At 42.6% G+C, this 22,212-nt stretch overlaps 1 protein-coding gene across 9 annotated transcripts in view; it reads right to left on the bottom strand.

Moving 5' to 3' along the window:
• Window positions 1–22,212, bottom strand: part of ARHGAP24 (Rho GTPase activating protein 24) — a 413,576-nt gene that overhangs the window by 56,094 nt on the left and 335,270 nt on the right. For 8 of the 9 annotated variants that reach the window (XM_090037005.1, XM_090037006.1, XM_090037009.1 and 5 more), the window contains 2 exons: window positions 19,286–19,408; window positions 1,237–1,444 (listed from right to left, as the gene is read on the bottom strand). In XM_090037005.1, the coding sequence (XP_089893131.1) occupies window positions 1,237–1,444; window positions 19,286–19,408 (331 nt within the window). Of the gene's footprint in view, window positions 1–1,236; window positions 1,445–11,606; window positions 12,680–19,285; window positions 19,409–22,212 lie in introns of those variants that run through there. The other variant, XM_090037011.1, reaches the window with a different exon arrangement.

The raw sequence follows: 22,212 nt of genomic DNA, 5'->3' as shown, positions 1-22,212 counted from the left end.
TTCCTCCCCAGGTGCATCACTTTGCACTTGTTGGTGTTGAATCCCATCCTATTCTCATCCGCCCACCCTTGTAACCTGTCTAGGTCTGATTGTAGCCTATTCCTCCCTTGTAGCATACCCACATCTCCCCACATCTTGGTGTCATCAGCAAATTTGAACAGGGTGCTTTTTACCCCCTCGTCCAAGTCACTGATGAAGATGTTGAACAGTGCGGGCCCGAGGACCGAGCCCTGCGGAACTCCACTGCCCACATCTCTCCAAGTCGAAAATGACCCATCCACCACCACTCCCTGTGTGCGGCCCTCCAGCCAGTTGGCAATCCAATTGACTGTGTGGGTGTCAACACCACAGTCCCCAGTTTCTTAATGAGAACGGGGTGAGAGACAGTGGCGAAGGCCTTCTGAAAGTCCAGGAAGACTATGTCCACTGCTACCCCTGCATCTAAGTCACTCCAGTGTTCTGCAAATCACCCAGTGCTTGCTCAAATGAGGGCTGCAGGAGACCCTTAGGCAGGGCTTGCTGGCTGGGGCATACAGGAAAACAAGCCCCAGGACTCTCCGGGCGAGGGTAGTATGAGAATGGCCCAGCAAAGGGGCAGTATAAGAGAGACTGCGTGAGAGGCAGTGGAGTGAGACGGGCCTCAGTGAGAGGGAGGCAGTAGGAGTGTAGCCTGTAATAGGGAAGAAAGTGAGAGGCCTAACACTGGGATGAGTTGAGCCTGGCCTCAGGCTGGAGCAGAGCTCAGCTGTTAGGAATATCTGTGAGGCTTGGGATGCAGTATAGGGGTGGTTGGGGCTGCATATATAGGCCCAGGAGAACAGGGCGTCCGAAGGGCAGCCTCCCACCTAATTAAGATCTTAATTTTTGAACAACAAGGCATGGCAGGTGAGAAAGGTGGGTGGCATGCCCAGAGGCAGGTTGGGAGACTAGCACTGTGGCTGGTCAGGGAGATCCCACTTCGCCACACTTACAATATTTTTCCCAATGAGCAACAATATTAAGCCAGTACAAAAAAATGGCTCTTCTTCAGAAACATTTTGAAATCAGACACTAAAGTCAGAAATAAAATGAACTCTACCTGATAATGGGGAACATATGGAAAAGGCTGCAAAAGTTATTACATATTCAAACCATCCTAGATCTGGAATAACTCAGTGTCACTTACCTCCCAATACAGAAACTCACCCAAACTTTGTTCTTGACCTGTCAAGCTAGGGGTCATTTTTAGTATTTTACCTGTCAAATGATGGCTTCTCTCCACAATCAAATTCTTCCTGTAACTCTTTGACAAGGTTAGCCTGGCCTGGAAGTCTAAAAAGTCCTTCTTCTTTCAGGCCCTGCAGTCGGATAAAATCCACACATTGTTCCACCAACATGGGAGCCAGATGATTCCCATATCTCTTCTCATATCGTACCGTGTCTTCCAGCTTCTGTCCAAAAATACCTATGTGTAATAAAGAGAGACAAGAATGTGTTGAGGAAAGGATGCCATTGGAAGGGACATAACAAGGACTACAGATCCCTTCAATATATAGGGAAAGAGGAATTACAAATCTTCAGGCTTATGGATAAAATTCTCAGTTTCACACTAGCTGTCTTGTACAATGGTGGTCCCAGAGACAACCTTCAAATCATAAGAAAATGTATATGGTATGTAAATGTATATGGTAATTTTATGGCACTAGAGCTTTGAATCTAAGAGGAAAAATATGCCCATCTTCACTTGTAGGGCTAGGAGAAAATACACATGAACACTGAGGTGGCCTCTATACCTGAGATGGCCTCAGAAATGCCTGCTTTCTTTACAAGTTTTCAGTGACTTTCCAAGATGTAAAGCAGCTCCTACTGATTTCAACTAGAGTTGTGATTATTCAGTAGCTCAATACATGTGCACATGCATGCACACACACAGAGATAATCTCTTTCTATACTTCATTACAAGATGCAAAATTACTTTGTTTCTTAGTAACAAGAAAATGTGCATGTGAGGGGAAAAAAGGTGGTTGTTGTGGTAGTAAAATATGCCACATACGTGTACTCACACCTACATTTATCCATGGAACAGACATGCTGTAGACAAATTTGCACTTCAGAACTGATACTGGAATATCAATAATAGCAGTAAACATGCAATTATTTCTCCACAGCTATTCAAACTTTGGATCCTGCTCTGATACTACATGATGCTGTTGTCAATGGTGCTACAGAACCACCTGTAATGGAAGGTTTGTGAGGCATATATCTGTTGACTAGACAGTGGGCTAAAGACAACGAGTGTATCTCATATCCAGAAGGAGGTCAAGCAGTGTACAGTCATTCATAACCAGGGACTGAACTCCAAATCCTTCTCCAGAGTGTGGGGAAAATGCAGTAAGTCAAATTCTGTTCTCTGATAACCACTGACATTTCCCAGGGAATTAGAAAAATTTCCATTCCCCTTTCCCCTACAACCATATTTAATCAAAAGATTGGGCTTCATACTTAACTGTTGTTTATATTGTTATTGTTATTTTACTAATACATGGTACTAAAGAAAACTGGTGGGAATTCTACTTTGTGTCCAACTCAGTGATTTAGCTGAATCAGAGTTGCCTGAGAACATGATGTTCACAAACTGAGACTTGTCCAGACCTAACTATAGAACCCAATCTGAATATTGGTACTGTGAAAATGATGGTAGGTTCAATGTATTGATAATTCTGCTGGCCTCGGTTCTTGGGCCATTGGGCTGAGACCGATGAGAAAGTGGAAATGGTGCCAGTGGACCTTCTAACCTGATCAAAAAGAGGAAGCATCAGAAATCTTACAAAAAATCCCTGGTCCTATTAGATTATCATCTTGAATTTCCATATACTTAGGGAACTGAACTCAGTGACCTGGGTGGCTCTTCCTGTCCTATGTTCCTGTATGCTTACAATAGCAATTTATTCACTTCCTAGGTACTGTCTACAGCTCTAAACAGAGCCCCAAAATAAAGTGGTTCTTTCAGTACATAGCGAAGTTCCCCCTCACCAATAGCCATTAAGTTCTCATGGCACTAGCACCAGAGGTTTCAATGCTTTTGAAATTAAATGAATCTGTATAAAATGTGGCTATTACAACTATAAGTACAACTCCTGCCCATTGAAAATGCAATGAATATGAATGAACGCTGTCTTATTAACTATATTTTTTCTTCTATGCATTTATGCTTTGATTAATGAGCATATTATAGGCATGTTTACATTTCCAGAGAAGAGAGTAAGTTCTCAAATCCATTAAACTGCTTAAAATCTTATGTTATCTCTGACACTTGTCAAAACACACAGTTTCAAGTTTGGTTTTTTTGGGGGGTGGGGAGTTGGTTACAGAACTGAATTTCACAAAGCACGTCTAGTCTAAAATGAATGAAATTAGGAGAGGGTTTTTCATGCATTGGGAGCAAAAAATGTTTTTATATTGTTATAAATTGCTGATGCACCACAATGCAAGCTGCAGCATACTGGAAGCAGCCAGCTGCTTTATTGCATTAATATGCTTGTAACCAGGTCCAACAGTATTGCTGAGCATAAAGAGTGGTTCAAACATTAAAGGTGTCACTTTTTAAAATGGATGCAAGCACCCTCTCTAAGTCATCAGCAACTCTGGGCTGCTAAATGGGAAAGAAACTTGAACAATCAAATAAGAAGAAGTCATTTTGTTCCCAGATAAAAACTGACACCAACAGCAAAAGCTGTAGTTTTTTCAGGTAGTTGCCTAATGTTTGGAATCTAACTCTATACTTATGAGTAGAGTGTTGTTATCAAGTCACCTAAACATGGATAGAAATGACAGGTGTTGGACCCCAAGATGTCAAATGTCACCTGGGATTTATTCTCTTCTGTGTTCAGGCTTCATGTGTAAACTTAGGAAAAACACTCAACCACAACCCAGATTCCTTGCCCTCCTCCCTCCCCCATGCTTCCAAATTTCTGCATTAGCATTCTTGAAAACACACATCTGGCCCCAGGAGGGTGATTATAAATGAAGTTAGTCACTTTGTTTCCCAGGGATTATCAGTGTGGAGAGTTAGAAACTTACCACAGTGTTTTTTCAGAGATCTGGACTATTTGCAGGGAGCCATCTAGAGTTAGCTTGAAGGAGTCACTAAGCAACAGAGCTATAGCTGAACTATTCCATGGAGCTTAGGTACCTGACCAAAGCCTGCACCTTAGGCACTTCTGTTTACTCAGGATCTGAAGACTAGGAAGGTGAAAGCTCTCACCCAGGAAGTGTGAAAATCACCAGCCTATTAACTAGTCTGGATGAGGATACCATCCATCCCTTATGCTGAAGCTGGACATGCTAGAGACATTGTACCAGGAGAACAAGGAAAAGGGAACCTGGCCCTGAAGGTCAGTGATTAGGATAATCCGATGAGAAGTCCCTGTTCTGTGGATTGTTTCTGGGGGTTTTTTTTGTTTTTTGTTTTTATCCAATGACTGTCTAATGTGAAATACATCAACAAGCTAAGGAACAGGGGGCAAACATTCTAAATCTGTGCATTTGTATTTCCAGTCGGAGTTTTCCTGATGGAGTCCATAAAATTTATGGTAAAGGGTGGTGTATGAATATAAACAGGTCATGGCTACTTCCCCTGATGCACCTACTTATGGGTATTCCTGATCTTTTCATTTCTAAGTCACAAAACATTTGCAAAAAGAGGCTCTTATGCACAGAGCTACAGTTAGGCAATACATTTAAAAACTGCAAGGCACAGTAAGGCAGGAAAACATCATTAGTAATAGATGTGTATACCCAGGAAGCTGGTAGGGGATGGACCTCAAGATCAAGTTATTTGTATACATGAATGTCTCCTCTAACTGTGTATTCCAGTATAGGGACAGTGAATAGAACAGCCACATTCTGGAGCCCTGTCTCACCAAAAGGGATAATATTCTAGTAAAACGTTTCCTGCCTTCCCTTTCCTACTTCTAGATATCTCAGACAATAGCAAAAGTGCTGTCTTTAGAAAGTATAAAGAACAGAAGAATGCATCTCTTAATACACTTGAGAAGGGCAGGGCACCATACGGTAGGAGGTTTATGACAATTTATTACATACGGAGCCACATGTGCTTTCAATTACACGTGGTATAAATCTAAGTAACTCTACTAGGCTGGACTGAGCTAGCTTCCACCTGCAGGATGCATAATCCAAACATACAGGGTCTACGTAGCAGAAAAACTGTCCCAAAGAGTAGCAGTTGAGTAAAACTTCTGTAAGTCCCCCTCTACCATGGATCTTAGAACTGGCAAGGAAGCCTCAAATGTAGGATATGCAGACAATATGGAGTCCAAGCCACATGTTAAAATTTCTCTTGCAAAGTGGAATTCCCATTGTACTAAACAATGTTTGCTTGCCTTGAGGGTGAATCCCCCAAAGCAGAGGATGCAAATTGCATTCCCATCCTACCAGTAGGGCTAAAAACCAAGCCTTTTGACCTCATGAAGGTTCCTCCAGATTTATAATGGCTACAACAAAATATAACCGGACCCTGAATAGTTTAAAATAAAACTTGCAAAGTTTAAAATAAAACTAGCAACAGGAGCATCCTCTCATCTGCTGTGTATGAGATTTGAGTTTGGGAATCAGCTTTTTGGGTTCTATATCACAGTGAAACAAAGGCCAAATATAGGGAAATGTTCTTGACTGACAGTAAATGCTATGAGTGAGAATTTCCACAGGCCTAACTCTTTACAGTAAGAGATGCACTCATACTGAAGATGTGAGATCAAATATATCAGACCAAACACATCAAATATTAGGCCTGTCAAGTATCATGTAAAACCACTTAGATAAGTGGAATCTGATGGGCCCTTTGCAGTTCCATTTCTTATAGCAGTCTAACATCCTGTTCCATTAGTCCACAGAATGTACAAACCCTTACCAAATAAGTTAATTGCTAATGGCCTAGACCCTTATCCAGAATAAATGGCATCATTTGTATTTTAAAGAAACCTGATTGAGGGCACAGGAAAGAACCATCCCAATGTACAGGAAGACTAGCAAGCATGGCAGAAGACCAGCTTGGCTTAGCAGGGAAGTCTTCAGTGATCTAAAACACAAAAAGGAAGCTTAGAAGTGGAAACTTGGACAAAAAATATAGGGAGAGGTTTGAGAGATAGCATACAGAGATGAAATTAGGAAGGCCAAAGCACAACTGGAGTTGCAGCTAGCAAGGGATGTGAAGAACAAGGGTCTCTACAAGTATGTCAGCAACAAGAGGAAGATCACTGAAGTGTGGGTCCCTTACTGAATGGGGGAGTCAACCTAATTACAAATGATGTGGAAAAAGCTGAAGTATTCAATGTCTTTTTTACCTTAGTCTTCACAGGCAAGGCTATCTCCAAGACTACTACACCTGGCAGCACAATTTGGGGAGGAGGTGAGCAGCTAACAGTGGTGAAAGAACAGGTTAGGGACTCTTTAGAAAAGCTGGATGTGTACAAATACATCAGGCTGGATGTGATGCACCTGAAGCTGCTGAGGGAGTCGGCTTATGTGACTGCAGAGCCACTGGCCACTATCTTTGAAAGCTTGTGGTGGTCAGGAGAGATCCCACATGATTGGAAAAGGGCAAATATAGTGCTCATCTTAAAGAAAGGGAAGAAAGAGGATTCAGGGAACTACAGCTTCACCTAAGTTTCTGGAAAAATCATGGAGCAGGTCCTCAAGGAATCCATTTCTAAGCACTTGGAGGAGGATAAGGTGACCACTGATCAGGAACAGTCAGCATGGATTTACCAAAGGCAAATCATGCCTGACCAACCTGATTGCCTTCTATGATGAGAGGACTGGCTCTGTTGATGTGGGGAGACTAGTGGATGAGATATACCTTGACTTTAGCAAGGCTTTTGGTATGGTCTCCCACAACATTCTCACAAGTAAGCTAAGGAAGCATGGATTGGATGAATGGACTGTAAAGTGAACAGAAAACTGTCTGGATCATCAGGCTCAAAGGGTAGCAATGAATAGTTTGCAGCTGGTATCAAGTGGAATGCCCCAGGGTTTGGTCTTGGACCTGTCTTGTTCAGTATACTCATCAATGATCTGGAAGATGGCACAGAGTGCACCCTCAGCAAGTTTGTATATGACACAAAGCTGGGGGGAACAGTAGATACACTGGAGGGTAGGGCTAGGATTCATAGAGACCTTAACAAATTGGAGGAATGGGCCAAAAGAAACCTTGTGAAGTTCAATAAAGACAAGGGCAAAGTTAGGTCAGAAAAATCCCATGCACTAGTACAGACTGGGGACTTACTGGCTAAGCAGCTCTGCAGAAAAGAACCTGGGGGTTACAGTGGACACTAAGATGAACATCAGCCAACAGTGCACCCTTGTTGTGAAGGCAGTTAATGGCATGCTGGGATGCATTAGTAGAACGGTTGCTAGCAGATCGAGGGTAGTGATTATTCCCCCCTATTTGGCAGTGGTCAGGCCACATTTGGAGTACTGTGTCCAGTTTTGCCCCCCCCACAAAAAGGATGCGGACCAATTGGAGAGAGTCCAGCAGAGGGCAACAAAAATGGTTAGGGGACTGGTACACATGACTTACAAGGAGAGGCTGAGGGAACTGGGCTTATTTAGTTTACAGAAGAGAAAACTGAAAGGGCATTTAATAATAGCCTTCAGCTACCTGAAGTGTGACTTTGAAGAGGATGGAGCTAGGTTGTTCTTAGTGGTGGCAGATGACAGAACAAGAAGCAGTGGTCTTGAGTTGCAGCACAGGAAGTTTAGGTTAGACATTAGGAAAAGCTTTCTCACTAGGAGGGTAGTAAAGTACTGGAACAGGTTACCTAGAGAGGTTGTGGAATCTCTATCTTTAGAGGTTTTTAATACCCAGCTAGGTTAGATCAACTGGGATGACCTAGTTGGGGATGGTCCTGTTTTAAGCAGGGGATAGGACTAAATGACCTCCTCAGGTCCTTTCCAACCATAATGTTCTATGATTATATGGACATCAAAGGAATTGACATGAGTTCTCAGTCTGGCTTGACTTATATTAAGTAAATCTCATCTTTAAACCAGCAATTAATTAAGATGGAAAATAATGAGACAAATCAGGTGAAGGTATTTCTAATATTAGATTACACAGCAAAAGGCTTCAGGTAATATACAGGAATGGGCAAAAGTTCCATAGAACACTTGAAACTGATCTTTAAATGAGTATTTCATAAAATTCTTTTCTCTCTCTGTCCCCAGACTAAACACCACCTTGATTTGCTCAAGGGTAAATGGTACTGCTTTATTTTCTACATTAGTTTGTAATTTCTCTTCCGCAAGTTAAAAAAGCCATAGGAACCTTAGTAGCAGCAGTTTGTTCCTGTGTGATTCAGACCCTTCTAGCTTCAAGCACGCCTTCAACACTTTGAGTTGACAATTAACATAATGGGAGCAGCACAAATGAGACACCTACCCTGGAGTTATACACAGGTGCATATGGAATAATTAGGTCCTAGGGCCACTTGCAGAGAATGAACTGTATGGAAAAAAAGGAGATGTAGCTAAGGACTTGACAGAAAGGTAATGTAAAAAAATATTGCAGGGTGTCACATCAGATTATATCAGGCCCAATATTGTGACCCTGGCAAAAATTCATACTTCAGCCTTCGAAATCTTTCTCCATTTGTCATTGCTTCTCTCCTAACCTGGATGTTCTCATCTCCTCTGTTCCACTGAAGAAGCCATGTTCAAGCCAAAGGTTTCCCCACTTGTCCCTTCACTGCTTTCTTTTGTGCTGGCATTTAGGTATGGAGCACCTGCTCTGTCCTAGCCTTTATAGAAGGCACTACCCTCTGTCCTTCACATTCCTTTTCAAGACTTGCTAACACCATGATTCTTAAGGGAAACTGCCACTTGAAGATACTAGTGGAGAGGAATTTGATAATACTTACTTGCACTTTATTTTTCCCAGTGCAAGTATTTTTGGCAGACTACATTTTGCCATGCCCATGCCTCAGTCCCGACTGGGTTCTACAGGTGCTTTTGGTCACAGATCCTCTTCAGAACTAGCATGGTTAAGGAACACACATGATGTGGCTAGCGTCAAATCTAGCCACCATGTTACTAACCTCATGTTATACTAAGGTGTAGCCACTTGAAGCTAGCGTCAAATCTAGCCACCATGTTACTCACCTCATGTTATACTAAGGTGTAGCCACTTGAAGCTCCATCTTACTCTAAATACTCCTTCCTCCCCTGCTAGCCTGGATAAGGCCCACTGCTCCCGTCTTCTCTCCCTAGCACCCCAGATCCCTACTCACTGCCCTTCTCCCCATGCTTACTTGTGGCTGCCTACACTGTCCTAGGGGAGCAGGCAGGGAAGTGTTAACTTGCCTGTCTGGCCAGCTTCTCTGCTGCTCTCTGGACTCGCTCAGCCCAGAGAAAAACAGCAGCCTGGCAGCACCAGCAGGGGCTGGGAAAGCATGTTAACCCTTCCCTGCTTGCTTCCTCTGGGACAGACAGCACTGGCAGCTACAAGTGAGCAGAGTAGGTAGAAAATCCAGGGGCGAGAGAGCAGCAAGGAAGCCTGGAATGGGATTGGGGTGGGCAGAGGGTGTGAAGAAATTCTTACTTTTAAGTTCTCCAGGATCCTGCTGGCCTGAACATGACTGCTCCAAATTTAAGCTAGCAATAACACTGATCAACACCTGTGTAGCTCACAGTGCAATGTATAATAAAGCCCTAGCATTGGATACTAAATTCAGTAAGTTTTGCCTAGGGGGAGTGCTTGTAAGTGCTATATGGGGTAACTTAAACATGTTCACAGAATTCTGAAAATCTGACCCATACTGTTCCATGTTATTTCTTTTGAGAGAGACTTTGTAACATAGTGCAACTAAAATAAGTGCAACACTGAAAACAGCAGAATAACGGCAAGTTCTCCAGCTGCATCTGTCTTATGCTCCTGAGCACACTGATTTCTCTCAAGCTTTCAGAACAGTTCTTGTGTTGAAACATGTAGGTGATAATAAAAAACAAGGAAAAAAACAAACAAACCCCAAACCAAACAGCTGGAAATCCTGTTTCTGCGTGAGAAGCCTGTGGCAGCACACAGTCAAAAATAGTCAACCATCTAGAAATTAATCTCTTAATCTTTTTCTAAAATTCTAAACATTCCTGAAATAGTTAAGTGCCCATGGAGGGGATGGAGAGCTACAGAGCAGTTTGCACCAGCAGATACATTAGCACATACATTTGACACATAACCATATATGTCCTCTCTTGACCTGATTCCCAGAGGCTCTGAACACCAGCCATTCCAACCCAGGTCAATGGGAGTTGCTAGGGCATCAACCAATTGTCTGTATGGTTTTGCACATACTTTAGCTAACTAACACTGCTTCCTCCTGTAAGGTTACATTCTGTTAACATTTGCCAGTGTAGATAACCCTAAAAGGCAACAGAGATGCCATATTAACACTGGATCTGCTGGGTTGATAACACAGAATACCTTGCAACCTGCATATGCTGGAGGGTAATTGAAACATTGCAGGTCATTTCCATGTGGGGCCACCAAGGGGTAGTCTAAGAAAGAATAGCAAAATAAAAGGTAAGAACACAGACAGAGGCTCTGCAGAGTATGGGGAAACAAGGGCTAGACCCAGTATCCCACCACCTTGCAGCTTCAGCTTCATCCTAGTGGAGGAGCAAAGTAGAGATCAGCCCTTGTGCAAGGTCATTTATTCCCATTCTGAATGAAGATGAAAATCTGGCCCGTTATTTTCATTCCCCCTTTCAGACATGCTTCTTAGAACCAGCACGTGACTCTTATAGGCTTCTTCTCAGAGTCCTGAAAGACAAAGTTTGTTTACTCCCATCAGAAAATGGAGTAAACAAATTTGTTTACTCACCTCCATCTCCCTTATTATTTCTTTTAGCTGAGCTGACAGTTTCCTCTTCCAGCACTACCTACTGATATATTCAAAAGCCCACCTTAATCCCATAAATACCATACTTTATTTCAGTAGCATTTTGTGCAATGCAGATGAGAACTGACTTTAACAATGTCGCTGCAGTGGGGTGGAACTGTGACTGCAAGCTGCAAAAGAACAGGATGATACAAAGCAAAGCAATCATATGCAACAACACAATTTATGATGAGGGAATCCACTTCAGTCTATCAGTTGTCTTTGGGTGTAAGGATTCGATCCTCTGGACAGACGCAATTGTCTTGTTTCCTCTCCTCTCCCCCCCCAAGTCCCCATGCAACCAGAAGTATAAATCAGACTCTTTTGTTTTATTTTACCAATCTAGCAGCTAAATCAGGTCATCACAAGCTAAACTGTCTCTCTCCTTTCACTGATTTTCGGTTTGGGATTGTTCTGAGGAACCACAAAATAATTGTCTCATACCACCTCACACAGCCCATTCATGGGTGATCAGACAGAGGATAAAAGGTTAAGCTTTCCAACCACAAATAAGTGAACAAAAAATGAGTAAATCATTCATGGAATGTTGGTGTCTTCATTGTTTCATGCCCTTTGTTTTGGAAGTCTCATTTGCACCCAACACACAGCCTCCTCCACAACGCAGAATAACAGGCTTTAAAAGCAAAGCAGAACACAGTGACAGATTGTACCTACCTTTGCGAAAACTAAAACACCGTTTAATTCTCCTATAGGTAGTTTTAGGAATGAAAGGAGCTGATGCTAAGGCACCTGATGTGCGGACCCCGGCATTTTTATCTTCAGGCATCATATAGGCCAGAGCCCCACTTTCATCCTCAAAGCTTTCTTTTAAAAGCTGCAGCCAGACGAAACACCATGACTGTTCATTGTTATGGGCTGTCTGGGAGCTTTTTATAGTACATTTTTATTCTAGAGCTTGAAGATTTCGGATCTTCTAGATCTTCGTAGAGTTTTAATTTTTTTAATGTTATCTTTCCTGCTTCAGTTCTCCTCTGGGGACAATTTCTTTCTGTCTTTCTAATTCCTTTGCTCTTTTTCCTTTATTTCCTGCTGTGAGACAACTGTCTGTTATGCCATGTCACAACAAAAGAATGTCAGCGAAAAGATATATCTTCTGTTCAAATGGAAGTGTCTGCAGGAGGAAGGAGGGAGTGGTGATGCGGGGTGTGGAGGAAAGAGCTCTTCCTCTCAGCTGGAACTGTGGGTAGAGTAGCAGGGGACTCAAATTCCATTGGAAAAGGTCAGCACATAGCGATGTATGAGGGAAAAAAATGCAACCAATGACAAAAAGACCCCTGAAGAATTATCCAGGATACTTCTTGCTGACTCCTTTTATCTGTGCAAACAGGGAATCTTTATAAAGGCACCTTCACCCCAATGTCTCTGTCCAGAATGGATTCTTTTCAAAGAGCCCTTTATGTAGCCGCCTCCCTTTCCTGATGTCCTTGTAGGTTTCTTGCTTGGGCTTTGTTTTTGTTTTTTGCCTTCAAACTACCAGAGGCTTCTGTGTTAGAGACATGTCAGATACAGCAGTGCTGCTTCCTTGCTGGAAAGATTCTTGGGATGGACTGCAGAATGCATGCTTCTGCGAAGGGGATATTGTGGTCGTCTCTTCCCTTTCCCACTGTTCTCATCAGAGAGTTTCAGAGCTGCTGCTGCTGCTGCCTTCTGCTCAGCCAGCTGTATGCAATAGGTGCAGGCAAAACAATCTAAAGGAGGGAGCTGCCGCAATGTTGATTTCTTTCTTTTTTTTTTGGTTGTTGACTTTGAGTTGACTTCAAGCTGCTGTCACGTGTGGCAACTTAAGCAGCAGGTCTTGGTGCTCTCACTCTCATAGGAGGTTCCAGCCCTCCTCCTATCCCCTGTTAAAATGCTGCTGTAACTTCCCCCTCCTCCCCTGCTACTATTCCCTTCCTTCACTTTATTCCTATTTTCAAGCTGTGCAATCAAAGGTCAAGTCTTTACTTTCTTTAAAAAACACTTTTTAATTTAATTGGGAAAGGAATTTCATGTGCAAACAAGCATTAAACGCCCTGGTATTTTCTTTCTTTCTTTTTTTTTAAAGAATGTTCTTAGTACCCTTCCTCTTCTTTGGGTTCAAAAACAATCTTGCACTGAACACTACCACTGATTCCCTTCCCCTCCCCACCCCCTTCCTAGTACAAGTTAACAAGCAACCATTTAATGCTCTGGTTAATCATTTATAGATCTATTTTCTTCATGACTAGAATGTCATTTCCACCACCAGGCAGACCCTAAATTTGAGTAGCTTTACAGGACACACACAGACATTACAGACATGCACAGACACTTATGGAATACACATACATCTGCTTATAATACCAAAAAGGACTAATCATTCTAAGGGAAATTTACTTTCAACATCCAAAAGTGCAAAATTTGGGTAAGATCACACTAGCATGGCTTACTGCATCTAGTTTGAAGCTTCAGACAGCATGGGTAAAATGGACACCTTGGTTTTGATTAAATTGTCAGGCTGACTTATTTTGTTTCCTGTATCTGGTTTTTTTTTCTGTCATAAACTTTTTAATGGTTTAAATCTAAAAAAAATATATTATCAACTCCTAGGAGCATAGACCGACAGATTCTCAGCTGGTTTAAATCAGCACATTTCCACTGAAGTCAAGCTGATCAACACCATCAGATCCTTGGTCCTTATTTTCCTGTAAAGTCTCATATATCTATACCATATATACAAAACACAAAACTAGCAAAGTCTAATAATAATGATAAATATATGTTCCCTTATCCATAAATTATGGTCATTTCACATGGGTTCTGACATCCTTTACAAAGGGAAAATAAAAATATACATGTGTTCATGTACATATAACCATAAAACAGACAGGCCTCACTAGGCCTTCTAATAATCCCAAACAGCTAACTTAATTAAATTTGAGAATTAAATAGGGAAAATACAATTAGACTAAATAATAAGGAAATCTTTGGAAGCACAGTTCTTAAATCTCTCCTGCTACAAGACACTTTTCTATCTCCCAATAACTGTCAGACCTCCTGCCAAGACACCTCAATTTTGTGACAGGCCTTCTAAAATCAGTAAAGTTTGTTATGCTCAGTACCACCCTCTGTGCTACAACCAGCCCCCAGTCTCTTCTCATGTTTTCAAGTGGGTTTTCAAGCCCACTAGAACAACTCATTTTATAGGAAACACGTTTGTCCACGAAATCCAATATAATAACACACTTATAAGTTGCTTAAACTGAATCAATTTGAAGAGCAGGTAAGCCATTAGTATTATCTGGTATTAGGCAAAATAATATTCACCATGTTCAGTTAGGCATTTTCACAATACACGGCACTAAACATTTCTTTACGTGCAACAATGTTATGGCAGTTTCATGGGCACACCACACAGTTTGCATACAAAAACCAAATCTCCACAACACCCATCTCTTACATTATGAGTGGGAAGATGTCTAGTGATGAATGCAGTGAGCTGGCACTCAGGAGATCAGGGAGGGCACTCTCTCTAGCCTTGCTACAGTATGGACATAGATTGGATAAGTCAGTCATAGCACTGGACACCTCAGTGCATCATCTGTAAAGTGGAGATACTTTTCCACTTGCAGGAGTGTTGTGTAGTAATATTTAGTACTATCTGTGAGGTATTCAAATGCTGTGAAATGAAGGTCCTGTATGCAGACAGACTCATAGCCTCCCTCCTTTCAAAAACTGTCTCTCCTTCTACCCAATGTGATACTATCCTAGTGGCTTAGGCAGCTATTAGATTGGAACATAAAAAGAATCTAGAAGAGGCATGGAGCAGATGGCTGTAGGGCTACATGAATATGGTTAGCAAAAATTCTAGGCATTCCAATAGCTCCTTACCCATCAAACTTGTAAGAGAAACAAGATGAGAGTCAGCCTTTAAAAAAAAAACCTGCAAAGAATCATATCTAAGGTTTGAGAATTCACTAGCCATTGAGACCTTTTGTTTAGTATGTAGGTTGAGATTCCTGTTAGTCTAGGGAATAGTCTCATATCCACCTTTTAGCAGGCATTTCCCACCCCCACACAAGAGTAGCCATGTAGAACTGCAGACAACACATACTTGAGACAGTGCCAAAGAGGACTCCTGCCAGCAGATTGCCACCGGACAGCCCACCAGCAAGAGGTCAAAGTTTCTGCTTAAGAAGTAAAACATGACCTGAAAGGAGGGTGAAGGCAGATGTTTGGTTCCCTAGAAAGGTTTTGTCCACAGTTATCTTTTTCTACAGAACTAGGGTTCCTGTGGTTTAACTGACAAGTGGAAAGGGTAAATTTCAGTCAATAAAAGCAGTTTTTAGCAATAGTAGCCACTCTTTTCTGTTGCAAATCAACATGAGTATTCCTGATAAAGTGCCAGATATTTTTTTTTCATAAGCAAACAATGCTATTGACAAATCAGAAATGACCTTGTTTAAATACAGATGCTCTTGGCTGATGGGGAAATTATTGCCAATTTTTGAAAATGGGGCTAAATGCCTGAAGAAGCCATACAATTAAACAGCTTTTATTTTCCAGACAAAAATAATAATCATAGACAGATCCACAAGGTTGGATGGGACACCAAGGGCCATCTAGCTCAAGTTATATACAAGTCCCATCCCATCCTGTCCCATCCCAATTCTCAAGTGGGCTATTGACTTGAGATGAAATGCCTTTGTGGCAATGCTGTTATGCTGTTAAAATGAAGCAGAGCTATTTGCTTTTTCAGATTTGCCAACCAAAAGAGAAGTTATCCATGCCATAGTACACAGTTACATCTAAATATTACAACAGGTTTTACAGCAGGGTGCAATGTACTTTATATAATATTAACTATCAGCCTCAGCTATTGTAGTTTATGGGACCACCACTGCCAACCTTTCCTGGCTAGTACCACTCTAAAGTAAACATCAAGGCTTGGCTCTCTATCAATGAAGGACACTATGACTAAAGCAGCTGCGAGACCTGCTGCGAGGGTGTGACTGTGACAATACTGGCTGACAATCAGTGGATCATGTATCAGCCATTGCATTCATTTTTCTTTAATCCCTTTCCCAATGTACATAATAAAAATATTGTATAAAATGTACAGTTCGTTTTTCCTAAAAGTCTCCTCTTGATAGGATAAAGCAAGGAGAATGAATCCACCATGTGCATTAAATATGTTCTTTCTCACTGCAGTAAATACGACAGCTGTTCAGTGTGGAAAAAAGAGCACAGAGCCCCAGGACTGGTGCACTGGCTTTAGGAAACCTATAGCAGTTTGCTTATAAACAGTAGCACTGGGAAGCAGACAGACATCCAAACAGGCACAATATGCCATCCTATATTTTTCATTTGGTTTCTTTATAACAATGTTTCCATCAGTGGGCAAAGAACTAGGCTTTTTAAAGTGAAATAAATGTTGTCAAAGGATAGGGTCAGGGGTGCAAAAGGATAGGGTCAGGGGTGCAGAAGTCTTGAGTTCTAGCCTCATCTTCTGGGATCTTGATGCTCCAGTTCCCCTTCTGTAACAGGGATAATAGTTTCTTTCTTCACAGAAGTGGAATTATGCATCTCTAAGGTGTGTTGAAATCCTTTCATGGAAAGGTAGTAGAAGGCAACTGACAATCCTTCTGGATCATGGTGTATCTGTGAGAGGTCACCAGAACCTTTAACACATATGACTAGGCAGACGTATAGAGCAGTGGAGAGTGCCCAGACCTTCCATCCCCTCCTTAGAGCATTGAGACAGAATCCAAAGGCCAGACCAAGTCCAGACATTTGGTGCCTTGATGGCAATACTTATATGTGCATCCAGGAATTTAATGCAGCTGTCTCACATTGCACACAAGGATTCTACTACTGAACCACAACAGTAGGCTGCACCAAAAGGTAGTACAGAAATAAAGCAAAATGTTTTAGTAATATTATTGCATGCAACCATAAAGAATTATCCTTCTCTGAGTTGTCCTTGTATTTGAAAACTGATTTCATCAGACAATTTCTCTTGAAATCTCTATCATTCTGGCCAAAGTGAGGGTGTAGTTAGGCATTACCTTCCCCATGGGTTAAATGATATTAGGACTGGAGTGTCTGAGCATTAAGGCAGGAAAAGATGAGTTCAGGGGCTTTCTGAGTACCTCAAAATTATGCCTCTTCAGGAGAGGATTATCTCCAGGTGGTGTTGGGCAACTCACATTACAATAACATCAATCTGCTCCACAGGGTCAATACCAGTAATTGGTTGGTCCCAGGATGCCCTGCTCACAGTGCCCTAACCCCCAGCCCTCCAGACAATCTATCACCCAGAACTCTACAGCCCTGGACTTAGAAAGAACCAGAAAGAGCTGTGTATCTGCGCGTGAATGGGGAGCCATGGTGGGGGTGTTGGATGGCACATAAGTGGGGAGCTGCTGGAAGGCGGGGCAGAGGGGTCAAGCAGGGAACTGCTGGAAAGTCAGGCAGTCAAGGGACAGACTTGGCAGCTCCTAGCTATGGTACTGCTCACCAGCCCTCTAGGCTAAGTACAAACAGTCAAAAAGTCTGAGGATGAATCGATTCAGTCTTTGCAGGTTAGTCTAAGCTGTGTAGACTGAACTGATAAGCAAGTGAACAGACTATGGCAGAGCACCTTTGGTGTCTGCCACTTTAAGGAGGTAAGTGCAGGAGCTATGGGGATGACAGAAGGCTCCTGGTCCTGGGTATAACCAAAAACTACACCCTGCTGGGGAAGGATGGCCTGGTGAGATTACCCGTGGTGGGGTAGTTCCCCAGAAATGCCAGGCCAGTTGCCTCCATAGTGAAAGGCAGGTAGGGGTGCCTTATAACCCCAGCCCCGACATCCAGGTGGGATACCCTAATGTAGGGACAAGCAAAGGGACTAGGCATGTCTCCAGACATCTGCGCCCCATGCAGTGTAAGATCCTGGAGGCTCCATTGAGGGGGGAAGAGAGATAGAGTGGCCCTGATGAAGGAGCAGAAGTCAGTATGGTGGCCCGCACATAGTAGAGTGAGCTGTTGTGGCCTGAAAGACTGTGCGTTAGGGGCATAGAGTAGGGTTGCAAGGGTGATCTGAAGGGCTGCATTAGGGTTGTGCTGACTAGGGCTGTAGAGGTGGCCTGAAGGGCAGCGTATAGGCCAACCCCCATAAGAATGCAAATATGTGAAGTTGCCTGCTGGGTGGCGGGGCATCAGCCCAGTGTGAGGCACAAGGCCAGTCCACATAGAGTAGGGTTATTTGAGTGACCTGAAGGGCTGTGTGTGAACTGGCCAGAATGAAAGTAGTTAAGCCTGATGGTCCAAGAGGACCACTCATGGAGCAGGGTGGGTTGAGAGAAGCCCTGTGAGAGAGGGTGGTATGAAAGAGGCCCTGGGAAGGGTAGAGTGTATAAGCTGACTGTTAGGGGCCCTACAAGGTGCAGAGTTTGGCCCAGCCACGGGCTGGAACTATTACCAACTTATGATGCCATCTGCAAGGCATGGGACATGGTAAGGGAAGATCAGAGCTGTGTATAATGCCCTTGGCACTGGGGCACTAAATGAGCAGCCTCCTGTACCTTACATCCATTTTATTAACCAGCAAGTCATGGCAGGAGAGGCAGGGCAGACTGCCCTAAACAGAATGGCAGACCAATGTTAAGATCTGATCTTGACTTGGCCCCCTGTCACACAGACATCCACTTTTGATTCCAGAAATTCAGGTATGGGCTTGCAGTGGCCCAGACCAGAAGCCAGGGGTGCTAGATCACACCTCCTTGTTTGGCTGGACCAGACAGCTTGGGCCAAGGCTAGCCTGCCCACCCTGTGAGGGGGATTTGTAGGGAAGGTGCAAAGCATTGTGAGATGCTAGGGGACTGTGAGTTAACTTGAATCTGGAGGGGATCTGGGGCAGAAGTTCAGTAAACTGATTTAACCTAAAACAAGCTTGATACTACATCCATAGAGGTTTATCTTACTCTGGTTTCAGCCATTTTGAAAGTGGTTTTTGAGCACTGAACTTCTGTTCTTATAGATTTTGAATCAGTTTCTAGTCACTTACACTGGTGTACGTGTAATTTTTGTTCCTAGCCCTAGCGACAAGTCAAAGCTGTGCATACTAGAGCAGGTATTGACCCTTAACATGCAACTGCTCATAGCATGTGCAAAATTTAATACCACCTTACATTTTTTAGTGTTAGCACATGAGAACTGCAATGTGTACTTATACCCTGAGAGTGACATACTTTAAAATATGTTAAGTATCTGGCTCATTCTAGACTCCTTTTCTTACTAGGAGTCTCCAGCTGGGACCTAAACTCACAACAAAGCAAGTCAGGCATTACCTTTTCTCTTAGTATTTTTGGTATTTCTTGCTGTGAACTCACCTCCTCCAAAAGGTGCCCATATAACCCTGCGAATGGATTTCACCCAGTCCTCCATATCATTCTGTGTGCTGGCCATAAGAAGATATGTCTCATGGTTAGCTGTCATCCGCTCTCGGTCTCCTCCTGCAAGAGAAGGCAATTTGCATGTAAAATCTTTTGCTTTCCAACCTAGCCAATCTGCTGCTGTGATGACTTTCCAGAAGCTGCAACACTGAATGGGAAGCATGCAGACATAGGTACCATCACCTGGCAATGGTAGGCAAGAATCTCTCAGCCCTGGTGTAAAATGAAAGGACTGTAAGCACAGTCAGCATCTAATAAAGTACAGCTATTATGCTCCCAAAAGTACACCAGGATGAATGCCACTTTAAACAAAACCAGATCTCTGCAGTTCTGAAAAAATTTGGGTCTGCACTCATCTGTAATCTGATATACTCATTGAAGTTTGTGCAGCAATTATTTTATTGTACAAAGGCAAAGAATATGAAATATATCTATTTTAAGAGCGGTCTAGTAGTCCTTTTTTATTTTCAGAAACAAAATGTGCCATAGTTATAGCAGCAAGACAAGACTGGGACAGAGGTTAGTTTAAGAATAAGGGTTTATTATGCTAGTAGCAAGCACAAATGCACTGGTTTTGAAAGTTCAAACAGTGACAAGATGCAGAGGGAATATAACATCTATTTAAACATCCAGTTATTGATGGAATCATGTCAGTACTGAGCTCAGCCTGACCCATACCTGAACTTCACTCAAGTTTGGCTTCCTTCAGATCTGGGTTTCTGATTTCTCTACTTAACTATCTCAGTACAAGGAAAGAGGATGTACATTTTAAACCATCTTTATGTCACTGTAGGTGCCACCACTTCACACATCCCTGTTTGTTACCTTGGTCTGTGCTGAATGCTTCAGACTACTGGTGGGGCTTGTTGTCCAGTGTAATATGTATAAGGAGCAAACCATTACTTATTTGCTAAAATAAAAACCTTTAATTGAGCAATCTAGGTGTACACAGGCCTTAAACATTTGGCTAGAGACAGACATTACACATAAACTGGTTTAAGAGATCAGAAACTAGTTTAAACTTGTAACAGAACAAATGTTCAGTGCATATAAACCAGTCTGAGAATGGCTGAAGCCAGTTTGAGATAAACCTAGTTGAATGTAGTATCAAACTTAACTGATTTGGCTGAAACTGGTTTATTAAATATCTGTTCCAGCCCCCTTGCTGGTTTAAGATAAACCAGACTCCCCCAGCATCCTGGCATGCTCTCTGGGCTAGGCAGGGGCTCTCTGCTCCATAGCTGAGCTAGCCCCTCCCCTCTGCTCTCTAGTTGCAGCTCAGGCAGAAACTGCAGGCTGCTCCCCCCCACTCCTACTCACCAATCACTGCTAAGCAGGAATTCCCCCCTCCCCTTTGCTCCCTTGCTGGAGCTCTGGCAGAGACTGCCTGGCTTCCCCCTGCTAAGCAGTGATTATTTCCCCAGCTCCTCTGCCTTACACCTCTGAGCATTAGCTGGCACACTACATGCTGGCTACAACCTGTGCTGTGGGAGGCAACAAAGGCAGACAGGCTTTTTGGAGCTAATCAATAGATCCTTCCTTTGAAAGGTGCTTCCTTTAAAAAGCTATTTAAGAAGACCTTGCACTAATGGAGACAGACTTTGTTTTCTTAATGGGTTGATAAAAACTGAGTTTGGGGTAATAAGCATTCCGTGCTGGGCTGCTGGGGGGCGGAAGGGGGGACATATCAGAGCATCCTGCAGGGGGCTGGCCATGCCCCACCCTCAGCTCAGCACCGGAAGGGAAGGGAGGGCCTCTCTAGTGCCCCTGGCTTCTAGCCTGAGCCACTGCAGGCATGTGCCTGCATTTTTTAAGTCCAGAGGGGATATCTGTGCACTTACAAACTGTTCAGCCTAGCCAAGTTAGACAAACCTGCAAAGACTGAATCAATTCAGGCTCAGGCTTTTTGAATGTCTGTCCCTAGCCAAACTGGGCACACAGGTATCTTATTGCTCTTGTCTTAGTTCCTCAATACCTCCTCTTCCACCCCTACTAATTTATCTTTGGCCTTCTGATTCTAAGTAAATTAGACTATCACCTCTCCAGAGAAGGAGCCCTGGCTTACTGTGTGTTCTGTAAAATGCTTTGGACAGGTCTGAGGACTGGAATAGCAGCAACAAGTCTGTTTCTTCCTATGATTTCTACAAGGCCTAATATAATAGGATTTTGATTTTAGTTATGGCCTCTAATACAAATTATGCAACTGAATCACAGACTGTTGTTTAAGTAGCTATGATTCTGCCAATGACCAGATTAAACCCAAATGAAGCAAAAGTTTTTGGTATTCTTGAATATAGACACAACTGTACAAGGTTCACACTCACTGTCTATATTCACATTGCCACTTTTCATGAAAAAAAGATCGCTGAAATAATTGAGAAAGTTAAATGAATGTAATACACATTCCATAAAGAATGCCTTCCTCACAAATGTGCTTGTGGAACAATTTAAAATACAGTTCAGAGCACTGCAATATAGAGTTAAAAAGCATTGCTAAAAGAAGAGTTGAGAGGCTGCTTTAAGGGAAATCTAGAGTTATTTTTTATCATTGTTTTCTATTTAGTTGAAATAACTAACCAGAAAAGCAGGTACAAAGTCTGACAAGGTTCTTTGGGTAGATGTAATAACTTTTATTAGACCAACTAAATCATTGGAAAAACTGTTCTTCGCAAGCTTTTGGGAACAAACACCCTTCTTCAGGCAACAGTCTGCCTATGTCCTTAGACCAACACGGCTACATCCATGGCCTCCCTGGTACAAAGTGTAAGTTCTAATTCTATATTGTGTTGCATCTTGTTTCACTTCCATGAGTGTATAGCAAGCACAAAGTGGGCATCAAAGGTTATCATTCTAATATAGGGACA

This window comes from Crocodylus siamensis, chromosome 2 (assembly GCF_052110815.1).
Source record: "Crocodylus siamensis isolate JL-2025a chromosome 2, ASM5211081v1, whole genome shotgun sequence".
In the NCBI taxonomy this organism is placed as follows: Eukaryota; Metazoa; Chordata; order Crocodylia; family Crocodylidae; genus Crocodylus; species Crocodylus siamensis.
The sequence above is the reverse complement of the archived record's forward strand: the minus strand, read 5'-3'. Positions and strand labels throughout refer to the sequence as shown.